The sequence below is a fragment of the Protobothrops mucrosquamatus genome, unplaced genomic scaffold (assembly GCF_001527695.2).
Source record: "Protobothrops mucrosquamatus isolate PMUCROS unplaced genomic scaffold, P.Mucros_1.0 scaffold2934, whole genome shotgun sequence".
NCBI lineage: Eukaryota > Metazoa > Chordata > Lepidosauria > Squamata > Viperidae > Protobothrops > Protobothrops mucrosquamatus.
This window is the reverse complement of record NW_015388959.1, coordinates 39,642-56,589: the sequence shown is the minus strand read 5'-3', so window position 1 is coordinate 56,589 and position 16,948 is coordinate 39,642. Positions and strand designations below refer to the sequence as shown.

Here is a 16,948-nt window from a genome sequence, read left to right as displayed (position 1 = left end):
ATGTTACCTGGAGTGATTAATATTTACTTATTTCAGAGCATTGCTTTATGACACTTGAGCAAAGATTAAATAAAAACTCTGCTTAGAGGTGTGCTGCCTTAGGCAGTAGTGGAATCAGAAACAGGTACAGCTGGACTGAGTCAGAACTTGACTTCAAAAGAGCACCAGGTGCTATGGGAAATGATGTTACTGGGACAGTATGTGCTTTGGACCATGGAGTTCATCATTAACCAATTCCTAACTGCATCTGATCAATCAAATGCTAGGCTAGGCTTTTAATTCTTCTACAATGCAAGCCCACCCATGTTTGCTCAGAAAATGGGACCATAATGGGCCAGACGCACTAGGTAGACCAGACCTGGAAACTAACTCCAAAAATAGCTAAACCTTTGACTGAGATTGGTTAATAATAACAGAATCCTGCAAGTCTGATTGTACCAGTCCTCCTCCTCCTCCTCCTTATACTTCTATGAATTAAGGAGGCCTCTGTCTGAGACACTTCCAAATGTTATCACTGTCATGGTTCCGACTAATGAAACACTTCAAAGAACTTCCAGGCATTTTATCCTAAAAAAGTCTATTTATTTATGTGACAAAATGTCGGCACAGGCATGATGAAAGGCAATGCTAAGACCTGAAATCCCCACCCACCGAGCAGTTATTTTTGCTAGCATTTCCACTCCCTATTTTGCTGTCATGATTTACGTTCTCCAATTAGTGTGAAGGGCAAAGGTTTCCTTCCTTTCCCTTTCTCAGGCTTTTCCCTCCTCCCTCCTTCTCCTCTGAATTAACTCTAAAAATACCAGACAGTTCTGCATATTTTGTCAAAGCAAGAATATTCAATATTAGCAGCGTTGACAATCACATTGTTTTGGACTTAAAAAATGTTTCAGCCTATTTTCCTTAGGTAACAGGGTTTTTTTCATATTTCAGTCAAGGTCATCCTTATGACAGTAAGTATTTTACAATGTCAGAGTCTGTGATTATAAGCCAAATAGTCAGTGGGCTGCTAGAAAAATACTGGGATTGTAGAGAGTCATGTAAACAGCCTAACATCATTTTGATCCTGAGAACTGTATTTCCTTGTAAGAATAATTCAGGACTCCCATTCAGTTGTCCCTGGGAAAAAAGGGAAATATTTCCCTTTGGTAGAGGATGCACTGGCAGAGCAGAGGGAGAATAGGATGTTTATTTTTAGCTCTCTCATAACTCAGAAATGTGAATGAAAACAAGGTGACATCATCTGCACCATCCCTTAAAAAATGCAATGCTCAGAAAGCAGGTAAAGGGTCCTGTATGTCACCAGGTTCAAATTGAGAATAAGCCAAACCCATATGCACTTCAAGAAACCTTATCCACATCATTGGCACCATTTAGTTCAGGGGTGTCAAACTCACAACGTCACGTGATGTGTCACAACATATCGTAACTTTTTTTCTATTGCCGGCAATGGGATGGGTGCGGTTTCGCTATGAGGCATCTGGCCCGCGGGCCGGCAGTTTGACACCCCTGATTTAGTTGATTCGGCTCAAGGGATCTGTAGGAGATGACCAGGCTGAGACTGAGGGAGGGGTCAAGCACATCATCAGTTTGGAATCCCTTCATGTCCACAAAAGATTTAAGTCCAGCCCTCCTTGAATTCCATTGACTCTTATCTACTGCCAATTTGCCTTGACCAGTTAGTAGTTCAGATTCTTGTTTAGAAGATGCATAGAATAAACTTGTACTCATTTCAACAACCCTGGTTCCTTATTTCTTGTGCCTGATAGGATAGCTGACCCCAAGTAGAAAAACACAGCTAAGTTGCTGTCAAGCTTATTCAGACACAACCCAGATTCAAGCAATACAGAGTGAGGAGTGAAGGCTCTTATCAAAAGGCCTGCTGTTTGGCCTAGGGGATTTATCACCACAACTTACAACAAGAACTACTGGCAAATTCTACCATAATGGAAGCAGGAAAAGGCTGACCTTAAGGGAAAGAGATCATTTTGAGGTATGGACGTCAAGAGGACCTCTTGATGCACGGGAGTAAATGGCAGAACCTACCTTGAAATCAGAACTGTATTTTTATGAGCGTTGACTTGATGGCAAACCCTACCAACTCACCACATCTGGACAGAACTTGAATGTTCAAGTGAACTGAATTTTTCCCACTACATCAGTGATCCCTTGGAAAATCCTATTACTTTTCTTACTGACCTTAGGAGGAAAAGGTTCTCATTGATGCTAATAGCAGCTAAGGCAGAAGTAAGAATTATTTTTAAATAGATCATGGCTGAGAAAGGAAGGATTAAGTCCCCCCCACCGCATTTTCTGGGTGTTCTGATTCCAGCTAAAAATCAACACAGGATATTGTTAAATGGACTTTTCTTTCCATGTCCAACAGGTTTTCATCAGGAATAGGTTTATATCTAGAACCACCAGATGTACAACTACAGTGCAAAATTAGGTACTTCTAAAACAGAGGTCCCCAACCTTTTGGGCACCAGGGAATGGTTCAGTGGAGAGAGGTTTTTCCACGGACCGGAGGAGGCATGGTTTCGTGTGCTGCCTGCATCCCACGGATGGCTTTCCTTGTTTGTGCTGACCGGTTGTTGGCATGCTGCAGCCCGGTACTTGTCCATGGACCAGGGGTTGGGGACCGCTGATCTAGGGTTTCCTGCTTGAACAGGGGGTTGGACTAGAAGACCTCTAAGGCACCTTCCAACTCTTGTTTCTCTCTTCTGTAATCCCATGCCTTAGCAGACTCCCAAAGACACGCTGAGATTCTTCTGTGATTTAGCACAGAGGGCCCCAACCTTTTGGGCACCAGGGACCGATTCCGTGGAGAGAGGTTTTTCCATGGACCAGAAGGAGCATGGTTTTGTGTGTAGCCTGCATCTCGCGGATGGGGCTTTGTTTGTTTGTGTGGCTTGGTTGCTGGCATGCCATGGCCCAGTATTGGTCCATGGACCAGGGGTTGGGGACCCCTGTTCTAAAATACTGCTACGTTCCTTTTTTGTCACTTACGTGTTGTCTCAGTACCCCGGAGACCTTCACTGGCAGAGCTAACATAGATGGCAAATACAGCAATCTGATACTCAGTTAAAGACATCAAATTTTTCAGTACTGCTGTTGAAACCGTTCCATCTACCACCACCTGCGCGAAAGACAAGACACATTTAAACAGAGTTTTAAAATGACCACAAAGCAGGCTTTTCTCCTTTATCTGAAAAAAGGTTGTAATTCAATTCCCAAAGACAAATTTTGAACATGGATTAGAGAAGTGCAGAAGTAGTACAGGTCACTATTTCTAATAATGATTGTTAATGTATTTTGCTTAACACAATTATGGGATCCTATAGTTTCACAGAATCATAGACTCATAGGGCTGGAAAGAATCTTAGAGGTCTTCTAGTCCCGCCCCCTGCTCAAAGTAGGACTCTTACACCATCCCAGTTAAATGGATGTCCAATCTTTCCTTGAAAACCTCCAGTGATGGAGCACCCGCATCTCCAAGACGCAAGCTGCTCCATTGGGTAATTGCTCTCACTGTCAAAAAATGTTTCCTTACTTCTAGGTTGCATCTTTCTTTTGACAAGCTTCCACCCACTATTTTTGTCTTGCCCTCGGGACAAACAGTGATTGTTACTCCATTACCTCTTCTGGTTGCCCTCCTTTGGTGGGATAATAGACAACTCGGTACTTTTCCACTTTGCCTGGTGCATGAGTCCAACTCACACGGAATCCTCTGGCGGTCACTTCAGATGTGACCAAATCTGTAGGTGCTCCAAGGGTGGCAACCAATGATCCTAAAGTTTTAGACATAGAATATAGAATCATGGGGCTGGAAGGGACCTTGGAGATCTGTTAGTCCAACCTCTTGCCCAAAGCAGGAGTCCTTATACCATCCTGGATAAATGGATGTCCAATCTTTCCTCGAAAACTTCCAGTGATGCAGCATCCACATCTCCAGGAGGCAAGCTGTTCTCACTGTCAGGAAATTTCTCCTTAGTTCTAGGTAGGACCTTTCTTTAGTGAGTTCCACCCATTTCTTCTTATCCTGCCCTCATGTGCTTTGGAGAATAAGTCAACCCCCTCATCTCTGTGACAATCCGTCAAATATTGGAAGATAGCTATAATGTCACCCTTGATCCTTTTCTTTGTTAGGTGAGACAAAGTTATGTCTAGTTATGTCTAGTTAGTTAGGTCAGACATACTTAGACATTCAAAGAAACAATTATTTCAGCCACCCCAAAATGATCATCTTGTTCAAGGCTTAACATTTCTAGATCTTGTAGCCAATGTGTTGGCAGACAACTCAGTAAAAACTCAATTCACCAAAAGAAATAAATTTTGGAGAAATTAAATGGGAAAAGCTTTTTACCCAGCACATAAAATTTGTTTGAATAAGATGTACTGTTGGCTACTATGTTCACATTCAAAAATTATTCATGAAGAAAATAATGGTTGCCAGTCATTAGGTGTTGGCCATATAGGAAGAGAAAGCTGGATGAGATAGTCTATTAGCCTGACCTGACACCATTCATTATACATCCTTTGAAAAGAGTAGATCTCCTGGCTATTCTTACCTTTGATTTCTTGTTCTTGTTCTTCAACTCTCAGGCACACAGTCTTTGTAAGTTCTTCCACAATGGAGTTCATTAAATTGAAGTCAGCAACATTGTAGACGTGAGTGCTATGTGGCTCGGAAGCAATCTCCTTCAGTTCATTTTCATCGGCATTCTTTACACCTGGTATCAGAGGAAGAAACACCAAAGTGAAATTTTACATAATAAGATACCTTGGCTTGGAGATCATTTTGTAAACAAATCTTTGATTTTGGTTAGCAAAGTGTATGAGCACAATCTTTGTGATTATAAGCCAGCATTTATGACCTAGCGTGGTATGTGAATTAATTTACTATGAGTTATTTTTTTTAAAAATGGAGTTGTGAACCAATCTGAGGACAATGTTGTCAATATGTACCCAGTATTTGTTCATGGTGGCTATCACTTCATCAATGATCAATATGTCAAGAGAACAACTTGCCTGCTAACTATGTATGGTTCTCTGGAGGTATATCAGCAAAAGGTAGATGCTCATCAACTACTGTTAGCAAAGTTGTGGCTCTTATGGTCAGGGCCGCAACCTTCAGCTTTCTAAACACAGGGGGCCAAACCCAAGGCAAGCGATGTCACTGAAGAGGTCCTGGTTACCTTAATGGTCCCTTCTCTGAGATTTGGTGAGATTAAAGATGTGATTGGGAATGGAGCTAATGTTTCAACTTTGAAACACGCTATTTCAAGTTAAAACAGATGTTCTGTTTGGCACAACTCCATTCCAAACTCAAAACAATCCCATTTCACGATCAAAACACATGTTCTAAACTTCAACCAATCATTTTAAAACAATTCAATTTTGAAACAATTTGCACACCTCTACTTAAATCACCTCCTAAACCCCTAAAATAGCCTGAATCCATACCCCCAAAATACAACTATTTTACTGCTGAGTTTAGACAGCTGGAAATCACACATTGCCTGCTGTAATTGCATCTTACACTGTAGATCCTGTATTGAACTAGGCACATTCTAGAACCTCAAGTGTCAGACTGGCCCCAACTTGCTCCCTAGGAAAGAACAACCCTTGATTCCATAGGTGGTAGAGAAAAGGTACTTTTCCTAGAGGTGTTGAGTGCAGCGTGAGCAAGGCAAGCTCTAAAGAAAAACTACGCAAAAATCATATATTGAAAGCAATTCCCAACGTTCAAAACCCTCTCCTCCTGGGAGAGCAGTCCAGTCAGGTCTTGTTCCAATGTTTTGGGAACGTGGTGCCTCCAGCGCCACAGCAAATGCCTTTCCCAGGGCCGGTGTCCTTGAAGGCAGGAAGATGACTCGGTTTAGTATCTCTGGTTCCTGTCAGTGTCCATACGCCCCAATTTCCCACAAGATTTTTTCACATCTCCAGCGCTTTTTCCCTCCCAGCTGTCCCTGTCCCCTGGTTACTAGCAAGCTTCAAAAAACAGCAAAGATAGGCAGCTGACAGTGAAGTCTTTGACTATTTCAGCAATCCATACCTATGGCAAACAGTTCGACGCCAGCATCTCTCAGATTTTTTGCAGGTGGAATTACATCATCTTGGGATTTCCCATCAGTGATCAATATGCCAATTTTGGGAACTCCAGGTCTTGAACCTGCCTCTGGCTTAAAGTTGTTTTCCAAAATAAAAGTTAAAGCAAGGCCTGCACATACAGAAGAAGGGAGAGAGAAGGAGAAGGTTGACCAAATATATTTATATTGCTATGGCTGCAAGACTATCTAATCCAGGGGTCTTCAAACTTGGCCCTTTTATGACTTGTGGACTTCAACTCCCAGAATTCCTCAGCCAGTTATTTTGACAGTTCTCATCATGGTTGGTTGACTGCTTCCTCATGGTTAACAGATAAGAAGCTCCTTTTAATTCTTTTAAGAATAAATATGGAATTATATTCAACAAAGACTGAGAAAATGATACCCATAGATCTCAGAAGATATGTGTCATGGATGCATGAAGTGCTCTAGAAACCTAAAGCTTAGAAGGACCCAATATAAGTCTAGAGACAGAAATAGATGATAAAGAGAGTAGCAAACAAGCTTAAGGCACGTCTATCAAAAGATTCTGCATCAGATCGAAATCAGCTCTGGGCCTCTATAAGGCCAATACCGTTGATTATGTTCAAAAGCTGAATGAGCTTATTTCTGGGACAGCTTCAGCAAAGCAACAGTAAAGCTACTCTTGTCTTTCAAAGCTGGGTGTGTGAGCAATTTATGAGCATCCTATTATACTACCATGACCTTCTATTTCAGGCATGTCAAACTCGCAACGTCATGTGATGTCGCGCGACGTATCGGGACTTTTTCCCCATTGCTGGCAATGGGGTGGGCGCGGTTTCGGCGTGATGCATCCGGCCCGCAGGTCGGCAGTTTAGCATGCCTGTTCTATTTCATCATATCTCCTGGCTTTTGGGCTTCAGGGCCTTTAAAAGGAATGGTGGCTTCATGTTGTTGTAGCTACCCTTTCCCTAACTGGAACTATTCAAGTATTTGGGGAGATTTAGAGTTATTGGTTTTTTTTTCAAACAACCAGACAAACATACATAATATAAAGATGCTGATGGAGTGGGAATCCAAATATTTTATTTAAATATTAATTTTGAAGTGAGAGGTGGTAATGTCTATTTCTGCAGGACCCAACCAGTGAGTCCTGGTTCAAGGCAGTCATTTTGGTTCCTGTTCTCAGTGTCCTTAAATTATAGGAAGAGGGGAAAATGCAGAGTGTTTTGGAGAACTAGGGTCTGGGGACAAAGGCAGGACAGAAATATTTCTAATATTCCCAAGCAGACTTTCTCAGTTTTAAAAACAGACTACAGTTAAGTGTAAGAACCAGTTTGATGTTGTTGTTAAAGGTGCTGGACTATAAACTAGAGGCCATGATTTGTAGTCCTGCAACTCCTGCTTTAGGCATGAAGCCAGCTGGGAGATATTGAGTCAATCTCTTTATCTCAGCCCTAAGAAGCAGGCAAGGACAAACCACTTCCCACGATGTTGCCAAGAAAATTACAAGGACTTGTCCAGGCAGTCACTAGGAGTCACAATTAACTGAAAGGCAGGGAGGGTGAGCAGTTAAGGGTAGCTAAGGAAGCATGAAGATGCTTGTTTTTACTTGAACGTACATTATTATTTTTATGCAATAAATAATCTGGTTCCGGGAGAGCGGGCATTCAAATATGGCCACGACAATCAGAGTAGGGAAACTAATTTTAAAATAGCAAGCAAAACAGATTGCTTCAATTACAGCTTCTGGGGACTAACTTATTTATTTATTTATCACATTTTTACACCACCCATCTTATCTAAGTGAGTCTTATTTACAACAAGGAACAAAAGCATAAATTAAAAACAGAGTAAAAATAGATAGAAAAACAAAGTTAAAAACTGAACTATTAAAAAGTTACAGAGGCAGAGGGAGCACCCCAATGCCACAAACCACCCCTAGGGTAGCATATTATTCTTTGACCCTGATACCAATTGGCAATACCAGGTCTTAACATTCTTTCTGAAGGCCATGAAGTTGGGGGGGGGGGGACATCTCACCTCTGGGGGTGAGCAATGACAGAGAAGCCTCTCTTCCTGAATCCTATCGATTGAAATTCATTAACCAATGGAGTAGCAATAGCACTTAAATTTATATACTGCCCCATAGTTCTTTCCCGCATTCTCTGAGTGGTTTGAGCCCCTTCAGAATCAAACTCCATGCTGTGGGCAGAGTTAGCCTGCAATACTGCATTTTAACCACTGCATCACCAGGATCCAGACCATACCTTCCCTACCTGACCAGGTGGGATGGGATGATGTAATTGAGATGAGATGTCCATCAGGAAACCTGGTCCCATGCTATGAAGGACTTTATAGGTGATAATCAACATCTTGAGTTGGACCGGACGCAAACCGGTATCCGATGCAGTTCATGTAGCAGAAGTGCTATATGTGCAACCCTAGAGATGCCCAAGATTGTTTTCACTATCACATTCTCTACTAGTTGCAGTGCCCAGATACTCTTCAAGGGTAGCCCCATAGTAGAGAACAGCTGGTGTGTATATGCCCTTGTAGGTTGCCTGTAGTTATCGGAAGTTGTTAGCAGGATTGTTATCAGGGTATCAGCAGAGGGGGTGTCCCAAAAGCCAAAGTGGCACTTATGATTGAGTGATCAAAGCTCCATCCCTTCATCTATGGGGCATCAAGGTTCAATCGCTAAGATGCTTGTTAACTTCTATCGCTACTCAACTTGCCATAGAAACAGGGGGAAGGGGTAGAAAGCATAGGGAGGAAACGGGATTCTAAGAAGCCATCCATGGACCCTGAGAGCCTATAGGAATGCCAAGGTCACTAATGCAGGTTAGTTCCCATAACAAACCAAAGATCTATGACTGGATAATGTGAACACCGGGGGAGTGGGGATTAAAGGAAGCTATTGTTTAACTAGGCAGATTTTCACACTGGGAAAACCAGAGCTGGTTTTGCTTCTTCAGTTCTGAGATGTGTATTCAATAAAGCTTATCTTTTATGGCCTTCAAAGCCTTGAAGATTCCTTTTTTTGGAGTTCACTATTTGGACAGTTGACATGGGGTCTAGGACAACTTACTGCGGCCCACTCACTATGGGACAAGAGTTATATTAACATTGAAGAAATGGTGGAAAAGAATCATTAAAGAAATGATGCAAAAGGAGGGACAAAATGAAATGTGAACGACAAAAATTAAAATAATTTTTCAATGATTTTAAATAATAAAACTGAATTGTTGAATTGTTCTGCAGCAAGAGGGCCGCAGTGGTGACAGCGGCAAGTTGCCCCATGCCATCATCAATGTGCGCATACCTAGAGCAGGAATGGATTGTATGATCATGACCACTATTTAATTTATACCCCGTCTTCATTATTTTTACATGTTGACACTCAAGGTGATGAACATGTTGAATATATCTTCCCCCTCTTATTTTCCTCACAACAACAACCCTGTGAGGTGGCTTGGGCCGAGAGAGAGAGATACTGGCCCAACGTCACCTAGCTGGCTTTTATGACTAAGGCAGGACTTGAACTCAAGGTCTCCCACTTTCCAGCCTGATGCCTTAACCACTAAACCAAGGTGAGCAACAAAGCCCATTTACGACCTGTGGACTTCAACTCCCAGAATTCCTGAGCCAGCATGGCTGGCTCAGGAATTCTGGGAGTTGAAGTCCACAGGTCGTAAAAGGGCCACAGTTGCCCAATCCTGCACTAGACCGAATTTACTTCCCACTCCCTACAACTCATGCTAGACACTCCTACTTGTTATCTATGTTTTTTCTGTCTTTCTTTTTTTAAGAATAGACGTGTTGACTGAAATTGAACTCAGGAGTTCAAGCCCTGGATGGCAAGGTCCTTCAGTCAGAGCATCCTGCTCCTGCACACATTATCTGTTCTCTCAGATAAATAATATAACACTGCAATAAATCACCTGGGAGTGCATTCCTCTCACAAAGCATAATTCAAACACATCCATTTGCAATAAATCATCCCCTTTGCCTTATCAGAACAAAGTTTGTGTCACCTTGCTTTCCTCTCTTCTCTTGATGAGAATAGAATAGAATAGAATATGACTTTATTTAGAATAGAATAGAAGAATGGAATGGAATAGAATAGAATAGAGTAGAGTAGAGTAGAGTAGAGTAGAGTAGAGTAGAGTAGAGTAGAGTAGAGTAGAGTAGAGTATATTTATTGTCATTGTGTAACTCACAACAAAATTAAGTGCTGTCCACAGTGCACACTACACACAAGTGAAAACCACAAATAAGAACATACATTATTTACACACATCCTTCACATTCTATTCACCATTGCACTGCCCCTAACATTGCACTTCAATGTTGCACTATACTGTGATATTTTTTAGCCTTTTTGTCTTTGTTTTTATTATCCGGTACCGTCTACCGGATGGTAATAGTTCAAAAAAAGAAATATTATACTTTTAATGATATTCCCTAAACTGTGCTAGAGGTTAGCCTTTAAATACTGCACCCTGAAGGCCAGAGGGAAAAAAGAATCAGACATATAACAAGGAAGCAAGCAAAATGCATCTGCGTTATTTACAGAGTATGGACCAGGTAAATGGGAAACACTTTTCAAAAAATATCCATTTCAAAGCAGTCATGTACAAATCTGTACCTGTTAAGGTATTTCCACCCTTGTAGGGGAGGTTTCGCACTGCATCTAAGACAGCCTCTTTTGTGTTGTAGGAATTCAGATGCCATTCTATCCTGGGATCACCACTGTATTGTGCCAGGCCTTGGAGAGAAAGTAAAGTATGTTTATAATACAAAATACAATGACTTGTGAAAGATGATAGGAACATGGAGAGAGATTGGTGGCATGCACCAATATAACAATGGCTTTTGCTACTACAGGCAGACCTCACTTATTTAGCGTGTGGCATATCATACATATGCCACATAGCAATATATATTAACATTTCACCTAGATTAGTAAAACACAATAAAAGATAAATATTAAAAAGATCTATGTTCGAATGTCAATGTCTATGCCAGGGGTAGGCAACCTTGGCTCTTTTATGACTCGTGGACTTCAACTCCCAGAATTCCTGAGCCAGCCATGTTGAGGGGAAAGGGAGAGGTTTCCAAGCTGAGCCATACTGGCTCAGGAATTCTGGGAGTTGAAGTCCACGAGTCATAAAAGAGCCAAGGTTGCCTACCCCTGGTCTATGCCATCTAACCATTGAAGCGCAGCATCATTTATATTTTAAAAAATCGGATACTGGACCGGTATATGCCCTCAGCTTACAGCTTGTCACGATGTGATCTACAGTTTGATGTAGGACCTTCACAGTCACACTGAGGGGAGGATACTATACCTCATTTATACAGTGAGTCCCGACAGTCACCAAGTGAGGTGCAACTCATATTCAGGATTGCCCATTGCTGGAGTGGTGATTCAAAGCCTGGCACCTCTTTTGTGTGGTCATTTAGATGTCCTCCTTTGTCTGGGTGTTCAGTGACCCATTTGGCTTTCCATCGGGAATCGGTCTTAAAGTTATTGGACAGATGTTGTACGAGTTCCAATGGGGGCTTCCTTGCTTAACAAATGGTCACTAGCATCTGTTTGAAGTTATGGTGCCCCCCCATAAGCTACTTACAACTTGGATCCAGAGTTCTGATGGCAGCACCCACACCCTGTGGTCACATGACCACATTTTGGGCATTTGGCAAGTGGCTTGTCTTTAGGGCCAATTGCAGTGTTCTGCAGTCACATGATGTGATTCATGACGTTTCTTGCCAGAAACTGGCCTTTTTGGCATTTTTTGAGAATGCATTGACTTGCTTAACAAACATGGCATTCACTTAACAACTGCCGTAAAAAGGCTGTAAAATTGAGTTGGTCACATGGGTATCTTGATTTATGACCATCATAACTTAAGAAGGAAATTCCAGGTTGCATGTATATGTGTTTGTAAGCGTCTTCTGGATGCATTGATCCTCCATTATTTGAAGTTAGGCATCCTGGCTTGGAATTCTAATGTAACCCATTAGGTGTTGTGGATTGGATCCTAGTTTGTCGAGTTCCATCTTCCTTGTGTCAGCCTTCTCAATCACAAGTATTCTGAAAGGGATTGGGAACAGACCTCAATCCCTTTCAGAATACTTGTGATTGAGAAGGCTGACACAAGGAAGATGGAACTCAACAAACTAGGATCCAATCCACAACACCTAATGGGTTACATTCACAAAACATGAAGCAGGTCAGCTAAGGACTGAGAAATTGCATCCACAAAGCTTGCTAAGCCAGGATGATTCTAACCATTATCATATATTTTGTGACTTACCACAGTCTGCAAACTCAGTCAGTTTGGCTAATTTAGGAGCCATTGGTATGAAGAGAAAAAATAGACCAATTTAATACCCAATGTTAAATGTGATATAATGATTAAGATATCACACTAGAACTTGGTTCAAGTGCATCAACACATCTGGGATGACACATATATGAAATAAAATATTTTATTAGGTTCATTAGGGCTTTCCGGAATTCCTTCTTATAGAAACACTCAGATCGATCTTTTCAGAAAGAATTTGACACTCTAGCATTGTGGCTGTTTAAATATTCTCCAAAAATAAGGAATTGTAAAGAATCATAAAGAATGAGGAAACCAAATCAGACTAAACTGGATTGTTCAAAGATTACCTATTCTTGTTTTTTCAGAATCCACGTTGAAGGCAATAACCAGATTTTCCAAGAAAAGACGCACAAGTCTGAAGTTGAATCTGCCAATACTCCAGGACCCATCAATCAAGATAACGATGTCGGCGAAAGCTGGAGTTTTGCATTTAAATTGGTTTTCTGTTTAGAATAAAATAACAAGCAAAATGGTTTTACTCAATGAATTTTTTCCAGTGTAGGTTGGGCTTTCCTTTAAATGGGTTATAGAAATAGAGACGTAGCCCAGACAAATATGATAACAAGCTTAGACTCAAAAGAAAAGAAAATGTACAGTTGTCTTCGACTTACAAGAGTTCATTTAGTGAACTTTCAAAGTTACAACGGCAGTGAAAAAAATGACTTATGACTGTTTTTTATGACCTTTGAAGCATCCCCATGATCATGTAATCAAAATTCAGATACTCTGCAACTGGTTCATACTTATGACGGTTGCAGTGTCCCGGGGTCAATGGGGAAGCCAGATTCACTTAACAACCAGGTTACTAATTTATCAACTGCAGTGATTCACTTAACAACTGTGGCAAGGAAGGTCGTAAAATGGGCAAAACTCACTTAACAAATGTCTCACTTAGCAACAGAAATTTTGGGCTCAGTTGTGGTCGTAAGTCGAGGACTACTTGTCCTGTGCTCTTTTACTGATGTTTTCAATTGTTGTGAGTCACTATTGTGAGATAGATGGCAATGCAAATCGAATAAATAAAATAAACATAAAATAGAGGACAGTTGCCCATCTAACTGAAGACTCACAGGACACGTCGATATTTGATTCAGAACTTTATTTCAGAATTTATTTGATCAAACAAGAGCTGGATTAAATCAGCTTTCCCAAGATCTAGGAATGCTTATTATCCTGCACCAAGCAGTCAGGAGTCTTAATGTCATTAGCTCTGGTTACACCACAGAGTAAACAGCCCTGAGCAATTTAGATATTCCCCCAAGCCCAGTATATTTTCCCCTTTTAGTCTTCTCTTCCATGCTCATTCATTCTTTAAAAGGGATTAAAAGAACCCACATATATTCATTCTGGCTTTAATTAAAGCACAGTTTGTCGATTAATTAATTTATGAACACAGTACTACAGGTTGAGAATTCTGAGATCAGAGACAGCCAGGTTAGAGAAATCTCTTTTAGCAAACTTTGCTAAAATTGAGAGTAGATCTGGTCTTTTGTGGATTTTGCTAAATCTAGTACAATGCTGGAGTGAGCCAATGCCAGAAACGGGGAATTAAAACTATATAAAAGACACTTGTGCCTCAAACACGCAGCATTGAACAACTTACCAAACACATGGACTGATCTAGTAAACTGACTACTTCCTAGGTTGACTGGGAGGTATTCCTCATTTGGTTTAAATAAATAAACCTGCACGCTTAAGCAGCCATCTGATTTAATTTTATGTGATTCCTGTAGCATTCTGACAACTTGCATACAGAATAAGAAAAAACCTAACCAAGACCTGCATTGTTTTAATTCTGAAATCATAAGATTCGGATAATGTCTGATTGGACAGTCTAGAACAGTTCTAGGTCAGCCTTCCCCAGCCAACCCCCACAATTTCCAAACACTAGGCGGGAGCCACGGGAGTTCAAAACAATGAATCTGGAAGACCCCAGATTAGGAAAGACTTCTCTAAATTGTAAAGCCAACTGGTTTCTTGTACTTTTAACTGCATTTTCTTATCATGTCCCTGCCAATAGAAATCCTGCTAAATGATCTGATGTGTCTCTTTTTGGTCATAATTAAAAGCAAAGCTTTTCTTAGAACATAAGCCAGGCCTGCATTTTGCAAATGGTGCTTTCTGTGTGCTATTGTTTTGATTAACGATTCCTTTTCCCAGATTTCTGTTAAATGTTGACAGTGAATGTTCTATATCTATACTATAGCTTTAATCATCCATATTTGAAAAAAGAGGAGTGCTTAGCATTAACTAGAACAGCTGAAAGAAATGAGGAGACACCAAGTCTTTGAGTTCTTAGAGTCAAGCTCCAGTGTGTGTGTGTGTGTGTGTGTGTGCACGCGCGCATGTATGCATGCCTGTCTGTCTGTTTGTCTGTCTATGCATGAGTGTATGGGTATGTCTGTGTATTTAAGAAAAATGTTCTTTCTGTACAAATGCCTCTCTGTGTTTTTAAAATGCAATAGCTTTGGGGGGCGATCTGTCTTTATAATTATTAAAATTCCAAGTGATGTCTTGCATTGCTTTTTTCCTGACCAGTGGGTGGAGGAGACAATTAAAATCAATTTGGCACTTTGCTACCTTACAACATGGTACATCAATTCCTGGAGGGGAAAAATGAAGACGGGATTTGCGAACCGGTAGAGAAAATTAAGAGAAAGGGGGGGAAAGTATGAAGTCACCGGACCTTACCTAATACAAAGGTTGCCCTCTGGGAAAGATGAAGCTTCTGGAGTTTTTGATTTCATTACTGGGGGGGGGAACTATAATCTTTAATTTGCACAATTTAAGTCTAGATTAAAGTGTCTTCAGGGTGGATTTCTTACTATCTGAGAAAAAAAAAAACCTATTTTTTTCCAGATAACAAGAAATCCACACCAAAGACACATTAATCTGGATTTAAGGTGCGCAAGTTAAAGATTAGTGAAGCATTCCAGAGCTACTGTCATCCACCAACATAGAGAAAAATAATAAAGACTGAATTAGGGAAGAGTTATCTTACATCCCAGTCACAGACATTTATGGGGATGAGTCCAAAAGTCAAAATGAAATTTAAAAAATTCAACAATGCCCCCTCCCCGTTATTTTTATTTTTATAGGAGTCACAGATGTACTGGCACTGATAATGTTATCTAATTGGGTAATGAAATGTCTGCAAGCAAACAACCAAGCCCAGAGAGCATCAAGGACTCCAGATGGATGGATGGATGGATGGATGGATGGATGATGGACAGATGGTGGTTGTTTGTGTGTTTGTGTGAAAATTGCATTGAAGATGGAACAAGTTTCGTGAAATCTTGAATTTTTTTCACTGGTATTAATCTTGAATGTTCTTATTTGTCTCTTTCCCTAGTTTTACCTATTATTCCCCTAAATTCAAGAATAATCTTTGTGATAGAATAGTACATTTCTATTTGACAATCTTTGTTTCTGCTTCCAAGGGAAGAGAAATCCTGCCCAATGCAAAAACTAACTAGTTAATCAGTGTTTCTCAACCTCGACAATTTTAAGGCATGTGGACTTCAACTCCCAGAATTCCACAGCCAGCAATGCTGGCTGTGGAATTCTGGGAGTTGAAGTCCACATGCCTTAAAATTGTCCAGGTTGAGAAACACTGATGTTAGTTGATCTTATACCCTTCTCTTCCTCTGCCCCAATTCAAATTCCTGGCAGGGGATTGTAATCAGGTAGTGTCAAAACAATGACAGATTATTTTGGCTTTAAGAGTTTCAGAATTGATCGTATCACTGACCTTCCAAGAAAAAGCTAATCTGTGCTTCGTGGTGCTTATAAAAGAGACATATTATACTTTTTACATTAACTTTTTTCATTCATGCTGATCTGGTTTCTTTTTAAGAACAAAGGTGACGGACATTTACACTTAGTCTCGCTCCCTCTAGTCTGACTGTTCAAGGGACTTCACGATGTGCAGAGAAATTAATTAAGCCTGACAACATTCTTGTGAGACAAGTATTACCATGCACTTAAACACAATAGTGAACTGACCTCAGGGATGTAGTTGTTCATTCTAAGTTGGCAACTAAAATTAAGTACTCAGTTTAGACAAGTGTTTGAAAAGACAGATGCATTTTGTTCCCTTTCCCTTCATTTATGTCATCAAGAAAAAAATTAATTAGCAGAGGGTGTGCCATTTATGTCTCTATCAGGCTAAATTATTTTTTTGTAATTGGTATATTATGTTGGAGTTATTTTATGATTATGTAAATATCCTACATTGTAAGTCACTACATTACAATATCCATCTGTTTCTGCCTCAAAACGATTGGAAATTATCATTGCCAGTTGCAAAAATAGGAAATTTGGGTTACCTGAAATTTTAGGAAGCAGGTTACCCCCTTTTACTGAAGGAAGCTTTCAGAAATCTTACTGAAGTGAAGGAAGCTTTCAGACAGAAAAGGGTGACAGAATAAAACTTGCTTGTACTTGTTCTGCGTGTCATAAAAGTTTACTGATGAGAGTCTA

The 16,948-nt window shown here is 40.5% G+C and overlaps 1 protein-coding gene across 1 annotated transcript in view; it reads right to left on the bottom strand.

The window, feature by feature from the left end:
* The window catches only part of COL14A1 (collagen type XIV alpha 1 chain), a 136,376-nt gene that overhangs the window by 107,214 nt on the left and 12,214 nt on the right, over positions 1–16,948 (bottom strand). The window contains 6 exon segments of the mRNA XM_029286115.1: positions 3,010–3,139; positions 3,640–3,791; positions 4,572–4,733; positions 6,059–6,223; positions 10,723–10,842; positions 12,754–12,909. Coding sequence (XP_029141948.1) covers positions 3,010–3,139; positions 3,640–3,791; positions 4,572–4,733; positions 6,059–6,223; positions 10,723–10,842; positions 12,754–12,909 — 885 coding nt within the window.